Genomic DNA, 18,292 nt, shown 5'->3' on the forward strand with positions numbered 1-18,292 from the left:
GGTCCTAGAAAAAATGGATTTTGTAAATAAAATGCATTGACAAATGATTTGGACAGATTATGACCCTGCTTAATTTTACTATAGCAAGAAATCAGTTTATAGCCTTTTCTTCTCATTTCCTTTTTTTTCCTTTTTTCCTTTTTGTTCTTTGTTTGTGCGTAGGAAAACATATGGATGTCATTACAGATATAGATTAAAGTGCTGCCTCTACAATGTCAAATGGATATTAGAAAGGGAGAAACAAAAAACAAATGCCCAAGAATGGAATTAGTCAAGAAGCTTAAAAACATGATCCATCAAAACAACAAATTAGAGGCTTAGAAAGGCATATCTGATATCCCACACCTTACTTAACTTCCCAAATTTTGCCTTCGACATAAAAGTTATATGAGACTAACTTTCACATCATATGGTAAAACAGAAGCTCTCTCCTAAAGAGCTTTTATTCTCTATATCTCATCAGACCATTTACCAATGAACACATTTATGAAAATTAAAAGTGTGAGAAAATGCAAATAATGTTACATATACAGAAGGAAAACATGAATAAGCGCATCAGTTTTCCCACTACAATGTACAGGCTCACTACATACGCCATCCTCCATTTGGGAATATATGAGTGAACAAATTCGAAGTCATCAAACAAATTTCTAATTCGAACAAGGAGATGCATGACAAAATTATGAATCCCACTATGTCTTCCATACCTGAGTGAGATTTTTTGCAATGTTCTCTCTCATGTCAGTTAATAATCTTAATTAACGCATGAAAAGATACACATCCACAAAATTGATGAAAGCATGAATATGGACCCTCTAGATAAATAGATGTTTCTTAGATCATTCAAAAATTTTCTTTATAGTTTGTATCAAAGATGGGCAGCGAGAAGCTGTCACCAGCAATTACTTAGATTGAGCATACTGGGTGTGCATTCAAGGTTCTATACTACTATCAAGCTCATGGCATCATCAATATTTGAAGGAACAAACAAGGCATACACATATAAGCACAAAAATGATGATATAATTAAAAATTGCAGAAGCTAAACTAGTTTACTGGAGAAACATATTTGACAATTTAAATAAATGTGAACATTTTTGTTTAAGGCCTTACGGTTCCAAGAGTTAATAGGCTTTTGTTGATATAGGATCCCTCTTTTCGACGTACTCCAGTAGTTTCAGCCCTTGAGCTCTCTGAACCTGCCAGATCGATGAGGTTCTGCATATGAGTAAAAGAAATTTATAAGGAATCAACAGATAGTACCATTCTATGAGAGCATACATCAAACATATTCAACATCACTATACACTTTAAATAGAATAAAGATAAATTATTTCCCCCTCACTACATATATAGACTTTAAAGAAGCACCACATATATAGACTTACAAGTTGTGAAAGATGAACTGCTTCCCCTTCACTACATTCACCACAGGGGCTACTCTCTATTGTCTGTCGCAAAGCAGGACAGCAAAACATAAATGCCAATCTGGAATTCAAAAACTAGTATGATGACAGCAAGTGTATGTGAATCATAATTTAAATTTCTATATATGACATGAAAAGCTTGGAGTCCAGCATGCAAAGCTGAACATTGAAGCCTTCTCCAAGCCTTGATACACTGTATAAACAGCACCGCTCTTAAATACAGCACACGAATTGCACATCCCGCATACTGGTCTAGGATAATGATTGCAAGTTTTTGCAAATGACAGGAACCCAGGTTTAAAATGGAGTTAACTAAAAAGATAGTATTTGATGCACAATGGTTATTAAAAGATATTACAAGCCCTGATTTTTAGATAAGCTGATAAGGTGGCAAAAATTTGAATTATATACCTCACCCATTATAAAAATTAGGTTAGGCAGAATTCTTCAATAACGAAAGAGAATATATAAAATGGGACAGAAGAGTTACAAAGCTACGGAACCGTATTAGATCAGCCAAAATTAGGTTAGGCACAAATTCTTCAATAAGGAAATGCAACAACAACAAGACATAACTATGTTTCTAAATTCCAATATAAATTCCAGTAAACTGCAGGCTATTACCAGTGTGAATATTGTATGACTTCTGCTGCTTAGTAAATTGAAGTTATTAGATCCCACATGTCGATGTTCTGTCTCCAAGTCAAAATTATCATCATTAGCAAGATAAAGAAGGCATTAGTATACTGCATGAAGAAAGACAATACAAATGCATCTTTCCGATGCAAACAACTTATTGACCAAGGTTCAAAGTCTCGGTACCAGACAATGTACAAACAGAAGACTAATGCGGTACATTACCAGTACCATAGCAGTACGCCAAAAAAATTTAAAGATAGTCAAAGGTTCCTATCAAGGAACTGCACAATTAGGTCAGTACCATACCACAATGAACATAAACTAGGACGATTTGTTGTCTCGAAATGGGTTTGTACTTGAACCGGTGCAAACCAGTCCCTACTAGGCCAAACCGCCAGAAATCGCTTTGTTCCGTGCAGATTTGGCCCAATTAGGGCCCCGTACTAGTTCAAGACATACCAATTGAGGAAGAAAGGGCCCGACGCACTTTTCTCCTCCCTTAGTTTCAAGGTAAGAGAGGAGAAAGAGAGGGAGCAGAAGGGTTAGCAAGAGTTCCGATCCAGCTATTTCCCCCTTCATTTTTCCTTTTTAAATCCATAGATGGAAAGAAATAGAAAAAAAAAAAAAAAAGAGAATCATGCCAAAACGTTGGCATAATTTCATGATATATCATAAATCTTAGTCAGATTTATGCAATAGTCTAACATTTGATTTTTGATACTATTCCATTTTTAACTAAAGAATATTTTTTAGACAAAATTAATAGAAACATAAATGAGACGTTAGATTCCAAAATTAGCATGAATATTAAGTAATATGAACCTATATTGGCTCTTGCAGAAATGGCATGAGTTGATACCTTGGTATACATAGGGTATCAAAGTGCACCAGTGGCCTGTGCCACCAATAGCATAGCAAAGGCATGAACGACGCAAACTAGCATCTAAAACCATGGTCAAGACAAATTAATATTAAATGCTCCATCATTTATGTTTTTCATTTGATATAGGGTTTGGTCAACTTGATGGAACAATAAGTTCTAGCTAGATCACCCTGGTAAATCAGTCCAAAGTCCAAACAAATGTTCCAATAGCAAAGATGATTCAATTTTCTAGATTCAGTAACTTTTATTTATTCCAAAAGATCTCAAAGGGGGAAGTAGCTCAACTGTGTAATGGTGGTCACAATCAATTTTAGCTCAACAAAGGCACTGTGTAAAGACTGCAGCCAATGTATAACTCCAACACCAAACATTAACACAACCACTCAGCCAAGCATTGCAGCTAAACAAGACATTGCAACAAAAAGAGCAATGATACTCGGGTGAGGTTTTGGGAAGGCCCTCCTGTTTGTATAATTTTAAACCTACTGTAAAGCATGTCGTAAAAATTCCAATATTATATAAATAAGACCCACTGGTTAATTCCAACAAGTAGATAAAAGTCAAAAATTCTTCAGTAATTGCTTGACATCTATTAAACATCAAAGGGCACTATCATCAATATGAAATGATCTATTTGCGAGAACAAAAAGTTTCCTTCAACCCACTCAATTCGAATCTCTCCAGGAAAATAATTAACAATAGAAATTTCAGAAAGTAAGACCCTCAGCATTTTACTTTCATTGACTTCAAGATCCACAAAAATTGTGGTACATATCATGGGTGGAAGTAGAGTCTATGCTCTTTGCTTCCACTCCCTCTACAAAGCTTCTAATGGGTAGAAAGTAAAGTTTATGCTCTTTGCTTTCACAGCCTCTATTCCCCTTATACAAAATCATAGCATATACACTCTATTTATGGTAGTGAGGTCCTCTTTATCCGAGTTGGATTCTTCTCCTACTAGATGAAAAAGAAGGTACAAATTCTTTAGTATTTCATAGAGGTCTACTCTCTTCATTTGAGTCAAGCTCCCCTTATGGTTAGATGAGAATGAAAACTTCTTTTTATATTAATGAAGTCCAGTCGAATTAGATTCCTATCCAGATTAAAAGAGGATATCATTTACAAAAATAATAAAAATATTTTGAAAAATTCTAAATGCCAGCAAAAGCCCAACCTTGGCTTCTACATCAACCTCATCTTTAATCACATCGTCAAATTCTTCCCGAATTAAAAGTATGGCTTCCTGATGTTTCAGAACTCAATTGAATCCTACATCTTGTGGATCTTGCTCTCGAAACTTGTTCATACCAGCCTAAAGTGGCCAAATTGGTCCATGAAAGGTCAATAGCCCACCTGTATCATAACTCCTCTATTTGGAGAATTTAGCTCCTGTCAAATTAAAATTGGAGACCGAAAAATGCTTGCTTCCTATCCCACTGTTGAATCTTTTAGATTTCTGATTTGAATTAAAAATCTGCTATAAAGTATCCATCTCTTTCAGCATCACTAGACCAAGCTTATTTCATCCCCAAACGTTGGAGATAATTTTGTTACTGGAGTTGTAGGTTTTGAAGCTAAAGGCATTAGTTGAAACATGATTTCAATGAGGTAGGCAACCCCCAATTGAGTGTCCTTTCACATCATCACATGTTAAGTAAAAGCAGCAGCAATTCTCATCTTGGTCCTTCGATGTACTTCAAACATTAAAAGTTTTTCTCCCATATGCTTGCAATGCTCGCATGTTTGGATTATAAACTAGAACTCCATGAAGTAGGGATCCTTGGCTCTAATACCAAGTTGAACCAATAGGGAGAAAGAAGGATTTCCATCATCCCACTAACCTGAATCTATCCACCAAAAACAATAGACATTTTACAAAGCAAGACCCTAAAACTTTTACTTTCATTAATTTTTCATGATCCACAAATTATAGTACATATCAAAGGTGGAAAATAGAGTGTATGTCCTTTGCTTTCACTCGTGTTGGGTGAAAAGTGGAGTCCATGTCGTTAGCTTTCACTTGCTCTATTCCCCTTCTACAAAATCACAACATATGCCATCAATTTATACTGGTGAGGTCCTCTTTATTTGAGTCTGATTCCTCTCCTAGCAAAAAGAAGAGAAGGTATGAATTCTATACTATTCCATAGAGTTTCACTTTTTTTTTATTTGAGTCAGATTCCTCTTCTAGTTAGAAGAGGACAAAAACTTCCCTCTTTTTATACTAGTGAAGTCCAACCCAAATCGGATTGAACTCCTCTCCTAATTAAAAGAAGATATCAATTATAAAAAATAATAAAAATATTTTAAAAATTCTAAATATGGGTAGATCTTGACTTATACATCAACATCATCTTCAGTCACATCATCTTCTCGAATTAGAAGTTATGGCTTCCCAAAGTTTTGGTATTTGATTAAATCCTAAATGTTGTGATCTTGCCCCCAAAGTTTGTTTGAACTTACTCAAAGTTACCAGATTAGTCCGCAATGTGTCAGATGATCTCTGGATCATGAGAAGAACTTTCAAGTAACACCATGGGAGATGAATAATAGCAATCAGCCTTTATGACATAAAAAAAAAAAAAGAAACTCCCGATATTTCTTGAGGCCTTTTAAAATCATGTCAAACTATCTCAAATCAATAGATAGTGCATACTCATGACTCTACCAATATTGAACTCAAGAAGAAAGAGGTAGACCTACAACAAATCATTACCTAGGGCAGCATCCCAAATATATACATATAGAATATACTAATAATGTCCACATGCATGATTGAATATTTAAGCACCAACGGACAGCCACATACATATGAGAGGTTAGCTTTTAATAACAATAAATAACAGGTTGACTAAGAAAGATGGCAACATTAATAAATTCACCTTCCCCAGCTGCAATAAGGGACAATGCATGTGCAGGAGATAATACAACTTCTTCCTTAATACCCTCAACGAATGTTCCCTGAAAACATAAAATGAAGTTCAGTATCTGCTAAAATAGTGGTACTCACACAAGATGCAGACAGTGATAATCTGCCAAAAACAAATCGACAAGATGTAATATTTATATATATATTTTATATATGTGTGCATACGTATAAACACACACACACACACACACATATGAGCAATTATCATATGATCAATAACCCACACCTTTACAACTGGATATCATTTCAGCTAGTAAGAAATGAAAGGATTAAACCAACTTGGGATCCATGAATGGCTCAGAGCTTAGTGGCAGATATAAGGCAGCATCCTACATCTCAAAGATGGGAAGGAAGAAAAAATCGAGCATCCTAGGAACACAAATATACTCACCCAGCCTGATTATTTGTTATTAGATCCTATGATCCTTGAATTAGGCATGGCCTAAGTGAGAGAGAGCATTTTGGGGAAGTGGATATTTTAGGAATTAGTGGAAGAGAGTATTTTAAGAAGGGTAATACAAAACTAACTTGTGAAAGTTTTTACACACGAATATTAAAGCTTTGTATAGTAGGAACATGTTACCTTTTAAGTTGTCTCTAGCCTTTTTTCCCCTCTGATGGAGATCTATAGATGGATGAGATGCAGTAAAAATTTAATATCAAAAAAAAACTTTTTGAATCCTCAAAGTCCCCATCTGGCACACCCTGATTCAATCACCTTGAAGAAAAAATTCTAAAGCCTAAAGGCAGATCACAATGGATGGAAGGAGCACAAATACTTAAAAGATCACTTCAGCCACTTGTCAGAGCATGAGAATACACATAAGGTTCCTTTAGCTTGTTGTTGTCAACTATGGATGGAAAATCAGCATGCATCAAAGCTCCAAGCTTCACTCAAATCGCCATATTCTTCTCAGATTTTAAAAAGTGCAGCAGTCCAAGATTTTTGAAGAGTTGATGGATCAATCTTAGTATTTAATTGATAATTTCTGTTTATTTCAGTTTAGGAAGTGGTTAGGAGGTCTAGTTTTACATTTTTCTAGTTTCCCTTAGTTAACAGGCCATAAATAGTTTAGTTGGGATCTTAGTGCTCAACTCACTGTAGCATGTATTGTTGAAGTTACAGTAACCATGGCCAGTGAGTATTTGCTTTCTTTATTATTTTGTAGAGTCCTAACTGGACTCAAATAGGTAATGTAATGTTGTGGCTTGTTGGTAACCAGTTAAAAAGGGTTATTGCCGGCTCTATGGGTGGCTTTTGTTATTGTTTTGAGAAGAAAGAAACCTGAAGCCGGGTACAGATGTTTCCCCCTCATCTCTCGTCTTTTACTTCTCCTGTCTCTATTGATGTCTGTTCTTCAGCTATTTATTACTGGTATTATCTGTAACTGATGGAATTATTGTATTGTGGCCATCGATTCCTATCAGAGTCTTAGAACTTTGCTTGCCATTTAAAATCACTGCATAATTCTGCAATCTTTCCCTGCTCTGAACTCTTGAAGCCATAAATCCTTCTCCCATTAACATTTTAGCCTTAATTATATTTTTCTACTAACATATCACAACCATTACGACCCTTAAACAACTCATCCTGCTTTGCTTTTTCTTCTGAATTGCAAAAAAACAACCAGAACTGTCCTCATATCAGGGTCTGGACGGCAAAGCAAATGGATTGCTTTAAACCCTTATCTCACTACTGTAAGGGCCCACTTACATATTGTGGGGCAGCCAAGGTGGTCCTGCATCACACACTATCCAGCCTCAAATGGTCATTTTGATTTTTGAAGAAGTTTAACACTCATTGATAACTTTGAGCATTACATGTAATCCAACAAAACCTCTTTTTTTTTTCTACACTAGACTACTGTGATGTGTAATGTTTCAAGAAACCAATTATAAACTCAAAGCAAAGAAAAAGGCTTGGAGGAGACAGATGGTTATAGAAAATGGGCAATCAATTAATCCCCTCTTGCAAACAAAAGTAAGAATAAGCGCTCAAACTGAAATCCATGCCCCACTCGGTATAAAAACATCCAACCCACAAAAGTCTCAAGAGTTCACAATTATAAATCACTACGAAATCCATTAACCAAAAAAAGGTGAAGTCCAAAGAACAGAGAGGCTTTCTTTCTCCAACCCACTCTTCTGTCCTTTATTTGAGTGTAAGACCCCAGGCAGAAAATGACCAGCACCTATCGGGGGATGTCAGGCCCTGGCTGGAACCACATTTTCTTCAGCATAGACTCAAAATTGGGTACATTGCGAGCAACACTTTGGCTGGCATTTAGGAGCATTTGGGAGAAGAAGAGAGGAAGGCTACCTGTAAAATGAATAGAGTACAAGAGGGTGTTTGGAAGCATACAGGAGAAAAAAGGAAGAGAGGCAAGAGAGTTTGGGAGAACAAAATAAGGGCAGGCAACTGTTTTGACTCACACAGGTGACAAGGGGAGGCAGGAACAAGCTCTGTTTTCCAAATCCTGCTCCTTCTAGTGAATGTTTTTAAGATCAGCAAGAGTGCCTTAGCTGGTGATTTATAAACAACTTCATAATGATCATTTAAAATGAGTCCTCCATAGGATTTTTATCTGTGGAACTTGGGAAAATGGGAGGATGGGTTGGTAGATCCTAAAAGCAAAACAAGGATTGGGCTAACTGGGATAGAATCCATTTGCTATTTCTATTTTTTGCATGTCTTTCTTTCTTTATTCTTTTTTTTGAGGGGGGAGAGGGGACTATCTTCTTTCTTCAAACTTCCTTTCTGTCTTAAAATATAAGTCATTACTGTATAGAAAAAAAGATTTTAGTTTTATATTTAAATTTTATTTTGTGTGGAAAAACTGAAGAAATTCAAACTCACAATGTTAACACTCGCATAAATATAAGAATAACACAGTTTTAATATAATGACCAGATAAATTAAGCTTCCAGTTCCAAAAGAACGTAAAAAACAAAAGATAAGTTGGCAATAGCAGTGAAAGAGAAATGGAACAGTAGTAACTTTTAAAGAACAGGGAAATCTATCACCTGAAGATCCTCCCTGATTCTTAGATTCTGTCCTGCTGGGTTCAGTAAATCATTAACAACCTGAGACCAAGAAGGTTCAATAAGCACAATATCATCCTCTATATGTATAAAAGAGTCCAGTAATTAGCATCACTATGAAAATGGTCATCTCAGTGCAACCAGTATCCTTAGCAAAAGAAACAGATACGCAATAAACTATCAGAGTTTAGTAGAATAAATCTTTGGAGACTTAGATTCTTGCAAGATCACAAATAAAAAAGTACCAAACAGATAACAAGATGAACAATGGATAACATAATGAGAATCAACTACTATATGAAACAAAAAAATAAAAATATATGCATCTGTTAAATTTACATATAATGAATAGCTGTATTGAGTGGCATGTTTAAAATAATTCTGCATGTGTTTATGTGTCTTGACAGATACAAACACACAAGTTTTGAGTTTTATCTGAGTGTAGTAGCTGTAACGATATAATTATTATTATACATTAGCAATGTTTTAGAACTCTTGCCACTTCCTCAGTTCCTCCAACCATTTTTTAGTGATTTGTTCGCCACCTTCACACAGGCATACATATACACATATATGAGTGTACCTGTCCAGAAAGATGTTCACGTCTGAGTTTTGGGGCTTCATCCTTCTTTCATCACATTTGTCAGATACACACAAATACATATGCAAATATATGAGTGTATCTGTCTAAATACATTCATCAAGGTGTTTGATTCTAAGTTTTGGGGTTTTATCTTCCTTCATCACATGTCAAATATAATCCCATGCTTCTTGCCACAAGGAGTTTTGCAGTTTCTTCACATGCTCTTCAAGTTTTTTGGTCATCCTTTCACTGCTGTGGTCTCAGGTTTCTAAGGATGACTTGTCATTGTTCTCGCCACCAAGTATTCAAGATTTAGTTCATTCAATCATCATTGCCCATCAATTTCAGAATTCCAGCTCACAGCAACTTTAACTAAAGTGCTGTCTGCACGTACCAACCCAATATGGACAAGCTTGTTTTTTCATGGAATTGGATTGTGCTCTCAGTTACAAATGAGTCCATCTTAATGTTAGAGATAGGATAAATGATTATTGGACCTCATCTCATCCTCTATAAACTTGAATTTGCAGGAAGCATGACTAGTTTCTTGGCCTCCATCCACTCAAGGTATAATCAAATCACTTGGTAATGTGGCTCTTCTTGGAGACCTCCATGGATCCTTCTGTCCGTCTGACAGATCGCTTATAGAAACAACTCATTGTCTAAAGCTGCCTCTACCAGATTAATGTTAATCTGCGTCAGATGTATGAGCATTATTGTTGAGTGGTTACCAATCCACTTGACCAAGAGGGAAAATCTCCCTACGGTTGGCAAGAGCTCTAAGCCATGGAGATGATAATTCAGTCATCTTCCAAATCAAATGCCAATACTTTGAAGCCACAAGATTTTGTTCTAAATCCTAATGTGTCTTACAGAGAAACTTGTCACTAAGAACCAGCAATTAACCAAGATCCTTCCTCATCCTGAGGTTTCTTTTAATAAGTTATCTGTGGTAGGCACATCTACCAGTCTGTAGTGCTCCCAAAATGTAGCATCAAGATTTTTCATGTTACTACTTCTCAGTCCGGTTTCAATTTCTTTCTTGCCCTAGCATCATTCTCGTTCTTGATTCTTATCCTGGTATTGTTATGCCTTTTCACATGTACCTCATATTAAAAGAAAGAAAATTAAAATACATAAAAATAAAAAAATCTTACGCCACTGCCTGAAAGATCAAAAGCAGATTTACATATATAGCACACGAAAGTTAGGTGGTGCATTACATACTCCGTACAATGTACTAACTAAATGCGGGGCATTGAAATCGTACAACCATCTAATATTCCTTACTCTTGACTCTACACCTAGTTGTAGTCATTTTTTGTGTTTGTACTTTTTTAATCCATCAATTACATATGGATAGCAATTTCTTCGTAAGCAATTAGACTGACCACTTCAATTTTAGATCTCATCGACCACAAATAAAAACAAACCTTCAAAAGTTTGGTTCAATTAAAATATTTATCAACTCTTCCAATAGAAGAGATGTTCTACAAATCATGTGGATGCCTAATCAAATTAAGTTCCATCACAACCCATTGCAATTTTGATCTGGTTCATCTGGAAAACTGCTCGAGTCAAACAGCACACCCGACAAACCATTTAGATTGTTTAAATCTTCTATTGTTTGGATACAATTAGTCAAGATGCATTATGAAAGTTTGCTTTCTATATATAAAAGAAAATTACCATTGACCACTCACCAAGATTCATTATCAATAAAACATTATCCTGGCCCTTAGCCAACAACCATATAACCAACTCTTTTTTTTTTTTTTTTTTTTTTAGCACAACTTCTTTGTGGATATATCATATTTTCTATAAAGAGAGATCTATGGTGCAAAAAATGTATGAAACAATCTAAATAGTGACTTCCAATTTCCAGAAATGTACGACAAACATATGTTTCTTGTTATTCTACAAAATGAACTTCAAGGTTCAAGCATATAAAAAGAAAAGGAACAAAGATTTCCCATACACTTCGTCCAAGAATATGATAGAAGCAAATAGACAAGGCTATTTATAAGAATGTTATAACTTCTTTCTTTTATAATTCAGGACCTATTCTTCAACAACTAAAACAATGTAGAACTTCCTGGATAGTTAGTCCTCTCAAAGTTGAGTTGCTAAAATTAGATATTTTAATGAACATAAGAAATAAAAAGCCTTGATGTATAATCTCTCTCACGAATGAATTTCCTCATTACTTTCAAATATAATATTACAATAAATAAATACCTCTTTTTTTTTTAGAGGGACAACCTCTTCGTAGATTTTCTATCAATTACTTGTTTTTTACCATTTATCCAAAGAAAATGATATATTGTACAATGGAATTGGCAAATGAAGTTATCAACCACAAATATTTTTTCAATTATTTACGAGGCTTTAAGATGATAATAACACCCACAAAGTTGTAAACTTGCACAACCTTTAACAATGAATGGACCTAGCGTAGTTCTAAGCCAGTTGAAATTAGATGTATCTTGGAAAAACACCAAGAGATAGCAAGTATTTAGTGCTTCACATAAGAAAAAGCATATAGCACAGAACTTCTCAACATATTAACCAGAAGATTGATGTTCAAATTATCAAGGGCAAATTCAATCAAATGCACAAATCTACTCAACGATCTACAACAAGGAAAGAACATGATCTGATGGAGTGATATAAAGAAACAAACCTCATTATAGATTTCCAAATATGATACACGAAGGAGAAATTCACGGTTAGGAGTCTACAAAAATAGAAGTGCTAACATAGTTAACCACTTGTGTAGTTAGGATATTTATATTAAAAATACAATAACTGGAACAACTTGCAACATACCTCTTGTATGATACTAAATGCATCCTTCACAGCCAAAGGTATGATACCAGGGGATCGTTGATCTCCCTACAAGTGATTCAACATCAAAAGATGAATGCTAGATATTTTCATAAATTTCAGACCGTGTTACTTTAGTCACTAATCTTAAGAAACATATTTTCATTGTTACTTAATATAAAAAAAAAAAGATATGCATTTTTCTTGCAAATGCATGAAAACATCGGCATTAGCAGTTGAAACTCTTAGAAGTTTGTTGAAAAGATCAACATTATCACTAGAAATGCCACAATATGATGAAATGCAAAATTTATTATTATAGCATGTTTAAGGCCCAGAAAACATGTGCACAAATGCTACTGTAAAATGTAAATAGTGTATTTCAACTAGAATGCTTCACATTTGCCTAATGGTTGCAATAAAGGGAGTAGAGAAAAGCTTCATCCAACAACCTATACATGAGTTGGGAAAAGAAACAACACGCTGAGGGTCAATCTTATTTTGTTGAGATATAATTATCCGTACCGTGTAGTCTGAGGTACTCACCGCTGCGGATAAGGATTTTAATGCAAGAGCAAGGAAACAGGTCCTTTAAAAATTTTAGAGAGTAATGGAACATAGGTAGCAAATATATGAAAAGTAAAAACAGAAAAGGATATTTTAAAAAAAAATTGTGGTTGTAATTGTATATAGCAAAATAAAAGTATTTGGTTACATCTTATAAAGTACATGATCTAAGTGATGAAGTCTGAGATCACGTGTGCAATTCTTATCATCATGATATGAGACTATGACCAATTAATAAAGGCATATGATGAGCAAGTCACGGTCATCCCTGTTTTAAATACTTCCAATTTGGAGACTCAAAGTTCTCTTGTTTATCAAGGTGTGGTGAGCTTTTTTTCTAAAGCAACCGCTACAGTACCATAGTCTAATAAGGGGACTTTACACGTCCCATAGAGCAAGTTGATAGCTTAGTCTTTAAGAGTCCTTAAGAGACTCAAGTAAAAGGTGGTCGAAAGGGAAAAAAAAAAAATCTAACAAAAGTCTATTAGAGCTGGATTAGAAGCATTGTACTGGAGTTGGTTTTGTTGAGAGAAAGAGGTTTAGGCAAGGTTGACCCTTCCTCATTTTTCTGCACCCCTCCACCCCACCCCCCAAAAAACACACACGACCAAAACCCCTCTAACTCCAGTTCTCTTCTTTTCAATCCATATTTACTCAATCTGCAACTTCTTTTCACTATTTCTGCTGTAATATTTTAAAATTTTTGACATGCAGAAATCATTGGGAGCCTATTTACTTTCAGTTTAATCTAAAAATTCCCTAGTTATGTAAAATGAACAACAAGCTGGATAATTGTTCATAGGACCTTCTATGCATATGTAGGCTAAATGGTCCTATGTCACTAAGTTATCTGAAAATAAAAATAAAAATAAAAATAGAAAACACAAGAGAAATCTAAAAAATAATTGTAATCTGAAAAATTAAATCATAACATACTAAATGAGATGCAGCAAGTCTAACAAAAGTACCAACTAGGCAACCTTCAACTATAATTTCAAATTTTATTTCAACCTCAATCCAACATGATGCAAAATGTTAGGGCTAGCACTAGTTTCATTCTCAAGAAATCCTAACACCAGTCTTTCCTCTCTTTCAAGTTTATGTACATATAGCTTGTTCACTTTTTTTGGTTCACACATTTTAAAAAGTTGTGCTGACTAATAATTCATTTTAGTAGTGTTTTTCACATTGACTATAGATACCAGGAACATAACTTCAACTAATTCATGGTTTGTATGTTTTCTCGGAAAGTTAGGAACACCTAGTATCTCTCTTTTTTTTTGCTAACATTCTACCCAACAGGCATTAAACAAAATAACTCTACGAGTTCAGTTCTGTTATATATAGATGTTTGCACATCTAGAAAAGTAAAGAAGAATTTTTAACTAGATGCCAGACTTTTATGTAGAATCAGATTTGGAGCCTATGATTGCAGAAACAAATGATAGCATGACTACAAGCTACAAAATGCAAAATCCCATATGATTAATCAAATCTAAACCACACATACTTATAATTTCAATACAACATATTGATAAATCAAAACAATAGCAGTTCTTACATGCATCGTATGTGTTTTGCCACTACTGGTGACTCCATAAGCAAAAATAGTGCCTGTGAAGGGAAAGAAACAACAGAGTCCAATATTAGTGATACATAAAGTTTATGCAGTTCGCATGTATAAATTATTTAACACATGTAGTGAATAACACGATAAGAATATTTCCAAATGAACATGTGACACTTCAAGATGCTGAACCCCCACCAATTTCAGGGATCCGCATATACCTTCATTTCCATGCTGCTTCCTTCTATAGATTAAGAGATGCAGCAAAAAGATTCACTCTGCATGAACCATACTAGCATGGATAATTAATTAATAAATTTCAAAAGACAGACATTAAAACACTAGCTGATTGCATGCACATGGATAACTTGTCAAAAATGCAGAATGCTTATGACAGACAATGTTTTTAAACATCATGCATAAACAAGAAGGAAAAAACCACAAAGCCTTAATATCTAGCTGCAATGATCTCGTTAATCATATAATTTATAGAAAGGCTGGCAAACCTTATTCAGCAACAAATAATATATTTAAATGAATTGAATCAGATATCACACCTTGCTTTCAAATGACAAAATTTGATCTATGCATGGTTCCCTCCAAAGCAAATTCAAATAGCTAAAAAGCGTAAAAGATGTAATCATCATATACACAAAAAGCATCTGTTATCTACACATGTATGTAGAACACATTCAAGCATTGAATTGTTGGTATTTCTCTATCCTTCAAAGTTTAAAAATTTGTAAATAAAATATTACAAAAAAATATTAAATCTAATTACCATTTATACCCTCCATTGCACCACTGACAACATGCTGAGCAGCTACATCATAAACATGACGTGTTGTAGTTGTAGGTCCAAAAACTCGATCTGGAGCCATCAGGCACAAATAAGCAGTTAGTCAAAGCCAACCCTCTATGATCTACTGAGGCCTCAAACACCAAAATTTGTATCAACAGAAATGATTGCACATATTATATAAAAAATACACAGAGGTGGAAAAGCTCACTTATAATTTATCGTACGAAAAGAAAAGGAAAGATATCACTCAGCTGCCCACAGTAGAACCATAATATAGTTGCACAGATATAGATACTCCTTAGAGCATCTATAAGTAAAATGTCAACTACATATATGTTAACGCTTCCACTCACTGTGGCATTTCTCTCAATATATCTAAATGTAAAAATACATATTTTCTCTTAAACAAATGAAAAAAGAATCACATATTGCTCAGACTTATTTGGAACAACAAATATTGATATTCTGATAAAATTTCTAAACCACATTTTTAAAGCAAAAAAAAAAAAAAAAAGCAGCAGGGCCACTTTTTCCTAGTTGTCATTACCTATACAATCATAGCTATCATTCCCTTCAAATGACTCTAGAACCAAAAACATAACAATGCAGTTCCTTTTGTCTTCTTGTGGATGTTCCACCTGTGGAAATGAGTCGCAAATGGTTGCCTCTCTTCTCTTTTTTTTTCTCATTGTTTCTCTTTGTGAGATTTTTTTTTTTTTAACAGAAAGCACTCTCGAATTTTTTTACGTCTTTCTCTGGTTCTCATGCAATACCTTCCCTTACACTAATAGAAGGCAACTTTTGTAATGTTTCTGATTCATGTTCTTAATGAACTCAATTGGAGTGGCTCCATTAATTAGAAGACAAGAAGAATAGAAGACAGGCATAATGTGTTAATCATAGGAAGACAGGCATAACACCTCAATCCCTAAAAAGTGGATATTTTGACATTGCTCGTATAGTGGGAATTAAATATAAAAACAGTATCAGTATCAAAATCTCAGGGTTGCAAATAATTGCAGCCAACAGTACAAGGTGTCATTTAATTACAATAACCCTAATATTTTCAATAGGAGCTTGATCAACATTGTCATCAGATCCATAAGATATTTTTAATATACCTAGAGCTAGCAAATGCTGGACCAGGCTAGCTATCTTGCTCCAAAGCACCTGCAAAATCTGAGGTTGATGACCTGCTAAAATAGAGATCAATCCCATTCAAATCCAATCATCACTTGGGTTTGGGTTTGGGTTAGGTGACCTAATTAGGGATGAGTAAGACAGATTTTCTTATTTTACATATCTTAATAAATTAGTTGACCTTTTCTTTATCTCCTAGTTTCTCAAAACTTCTAATTGGGAAGTCAGCAAGTCTTAGATGTATTGAGAACTTTTGGAATCATTTAATATACTAAAAGAAGGATCTATGTCGACCACTGAGAAATGAACCTGCTTCACTTAGAAAGAGTAGTTGACTAATTAGTAAATAAAATCGAGTAAAACACGCACCAAGAAACTATTACTTAGATTTCAGTGACCACCTTCTTCCTCTAAATTGATGAGTATGCCAATTCCTATTTTTTGGACTGAGGAAACCTTCTTTCTGATCTTTATTTTGCATGCCAGTTATTCTAGTGTTATAGCATTGATAAATCTGGATGCAGGTAGGCATGGCAGCCTAAAATATTTTGTTGGAACCACCAAAATTTAACCCGCAATGCCCGACACAAAAAAGGCTTTGCAATTACAGATAATCCAAATTACAATTTAAATGCCACATATACCACGTACCATAAGCATATGCCACTGATGGATTATGCTCGCTCCTCACGATTGTATCCCCATCGGCATACCACGCGATCTCCTCCCCATGCCGAATCTCCCGTGGACTGCATTTGGTATCAGACACCACATGTTAAGAAGGCGCGCATTTCCAAATTTCCACAAAGAAAGGAGACAGCAGGACCGCACGGAAGCCGAACCTGAGCGGCCGGAACCGGACCGTGACAGTGACATTCTCCTTGGATCCCCCCGCATCGAATCCCAGGCCATCCTCGTACAAGTACTGAGGCTTGCTCAGCGCCGACGACGACACCGGCGAGCTCAGCCCATCCAATGACGCCTCCGGCACCTGCCGCGAAGACGACGTCGTGGAAGAGGACGGCGAATTCGTGGCCTTTGAGACCGCCGGAGCCGCTTTCCTCTGCCTCGAAGCCGACCTCGACGCCATGGCGAGCTCCGATCGATCCTCTAGCCCCAAACCACAGGAAAAACCTCCCTATTTGATCGAAGACCGTGAGACGACCGATTTCTCCGTCATTGGAGGTCGAATCGGAGCAGATCGGAGCGGCATTGCACGGAATCCGTAGAGAATATGATCGATAAGGCTAGAAGAGTGAGGTTTTTGGACAGGAGGAGAGGAGATTTCTAGGGTTTTTCTCTCTGCTCCGCTTATCTTTTTCTTGCCTTGGAAGCGATGCAGTCGATCGATTTTTGAAAGCTCGCCTTTTCGTTTATTTTTCTTTTCCTTTTTCCTCTGCCTTTCCCCCTTCCCACTTATTTATTCCGCTGGCGCCCGGACGAGAAAAGCGACGGCCGTTTCCACACTCCAATCCCTTCGATCATATCCTCCCATAAAACTTAGTTACGGTTGACAAGATCTACCATCGATGATTATCTTGGACGGCAGATCTACGTAGTCGCTTAGAAAAATATACACGGACATTGAAAGAAAGTCCAGCTCTATCGAGGTGGGACACACCGTCACATGCCACCCGTGCCGTTGTAACGAGGGTGGATTGTACGTTGAAGGAATCCAATCATTCGAGGACACGTGGCGTCGAGTTTTGGATCCAACTTCACGGCTCCGGGCCCTGCAGGTCGTCGCCTTCGTGCTGCCCTCAGAACATATCCAGGACCACCCATTGTTCTCCTTAACCTACTCCAGCTAATAAAGACAAACGTGACGTACAGTTCGTTGGAATGTATACAGTATTGCTAGGGGTCCTAAGGATGGGAAAGCGGCCC

General features: G+C 35.8%; 1 protein-coding gene across 1 annotated transcript in view; it reads right to left on the reverse strand.

Moving 5' to 3' along the window:
• LOC105053121 (kinesin-like protein KIN-7D, chloroplastic) overlaps positions 1-17,787 on the reverse strand; it is a 31,065-nt gene extending 13,278 nt beyond the window's left edge. Inside the window, exons 1-11 of the mRNA XM_010934163.4 lie at positions 17,248-17,787; positions 17,057-17,154; positions 15,245-15,334; positions 14,458-14,510; positions 12,333-12,398; positions 12,187-12,240; positions 8,903-8,962; positions 5,832-5,910; positions 2,052-2,119; positions 1,389-1,451; positions 1,114-1,218 (exon numbers count right to left, since the gene is read on the reverse strand). Of these exons, the coding sequence (XP_010932465.1) occupies positions 1,114-1,218; positions 1,389-1,451; positions 2,052-2,119; positions 5,832-5,910; positions 8,903-8,962; positions 12,187-12,240; positions 12,333-12,398; positions 14,458-14,510; positions 15,245-15,334; positions 17,057-17,154; positions 17,248-17,495 (984 nt within the window). The 5' untranslated portion in view covers positions 17,496-17,787. The remainder of the gene's footprint in view (positions 1-1,113; positions 1,219-1,388; positions 1,452-2,051; positions 2,120-5,831; positions 5,911-8,902; positions 8,963-12,186; positions 12,241-12,332; positions 12,399-14,457; positions 14,511-15,244; positions 15,335-17,056; positions 17,155-17,247) is intronic.
• Positions 17,788-18,292: the final 505 nt, after the last annotated feature.

This window comes from Elaeis guineensis, chromosome 10, assembly GCF_000442705.2.
Source record: "Elaeis guineensis isolate ETL-2024a chromosome 10, EG11, whole genome shotgun sequence".
Lineage (NCBI taxonomy): Eukaryota > Viridiplantae > Streptophyta > Magnoliopsida > Arecales > Arecaceae > Elaeis > Elaeis guineensis.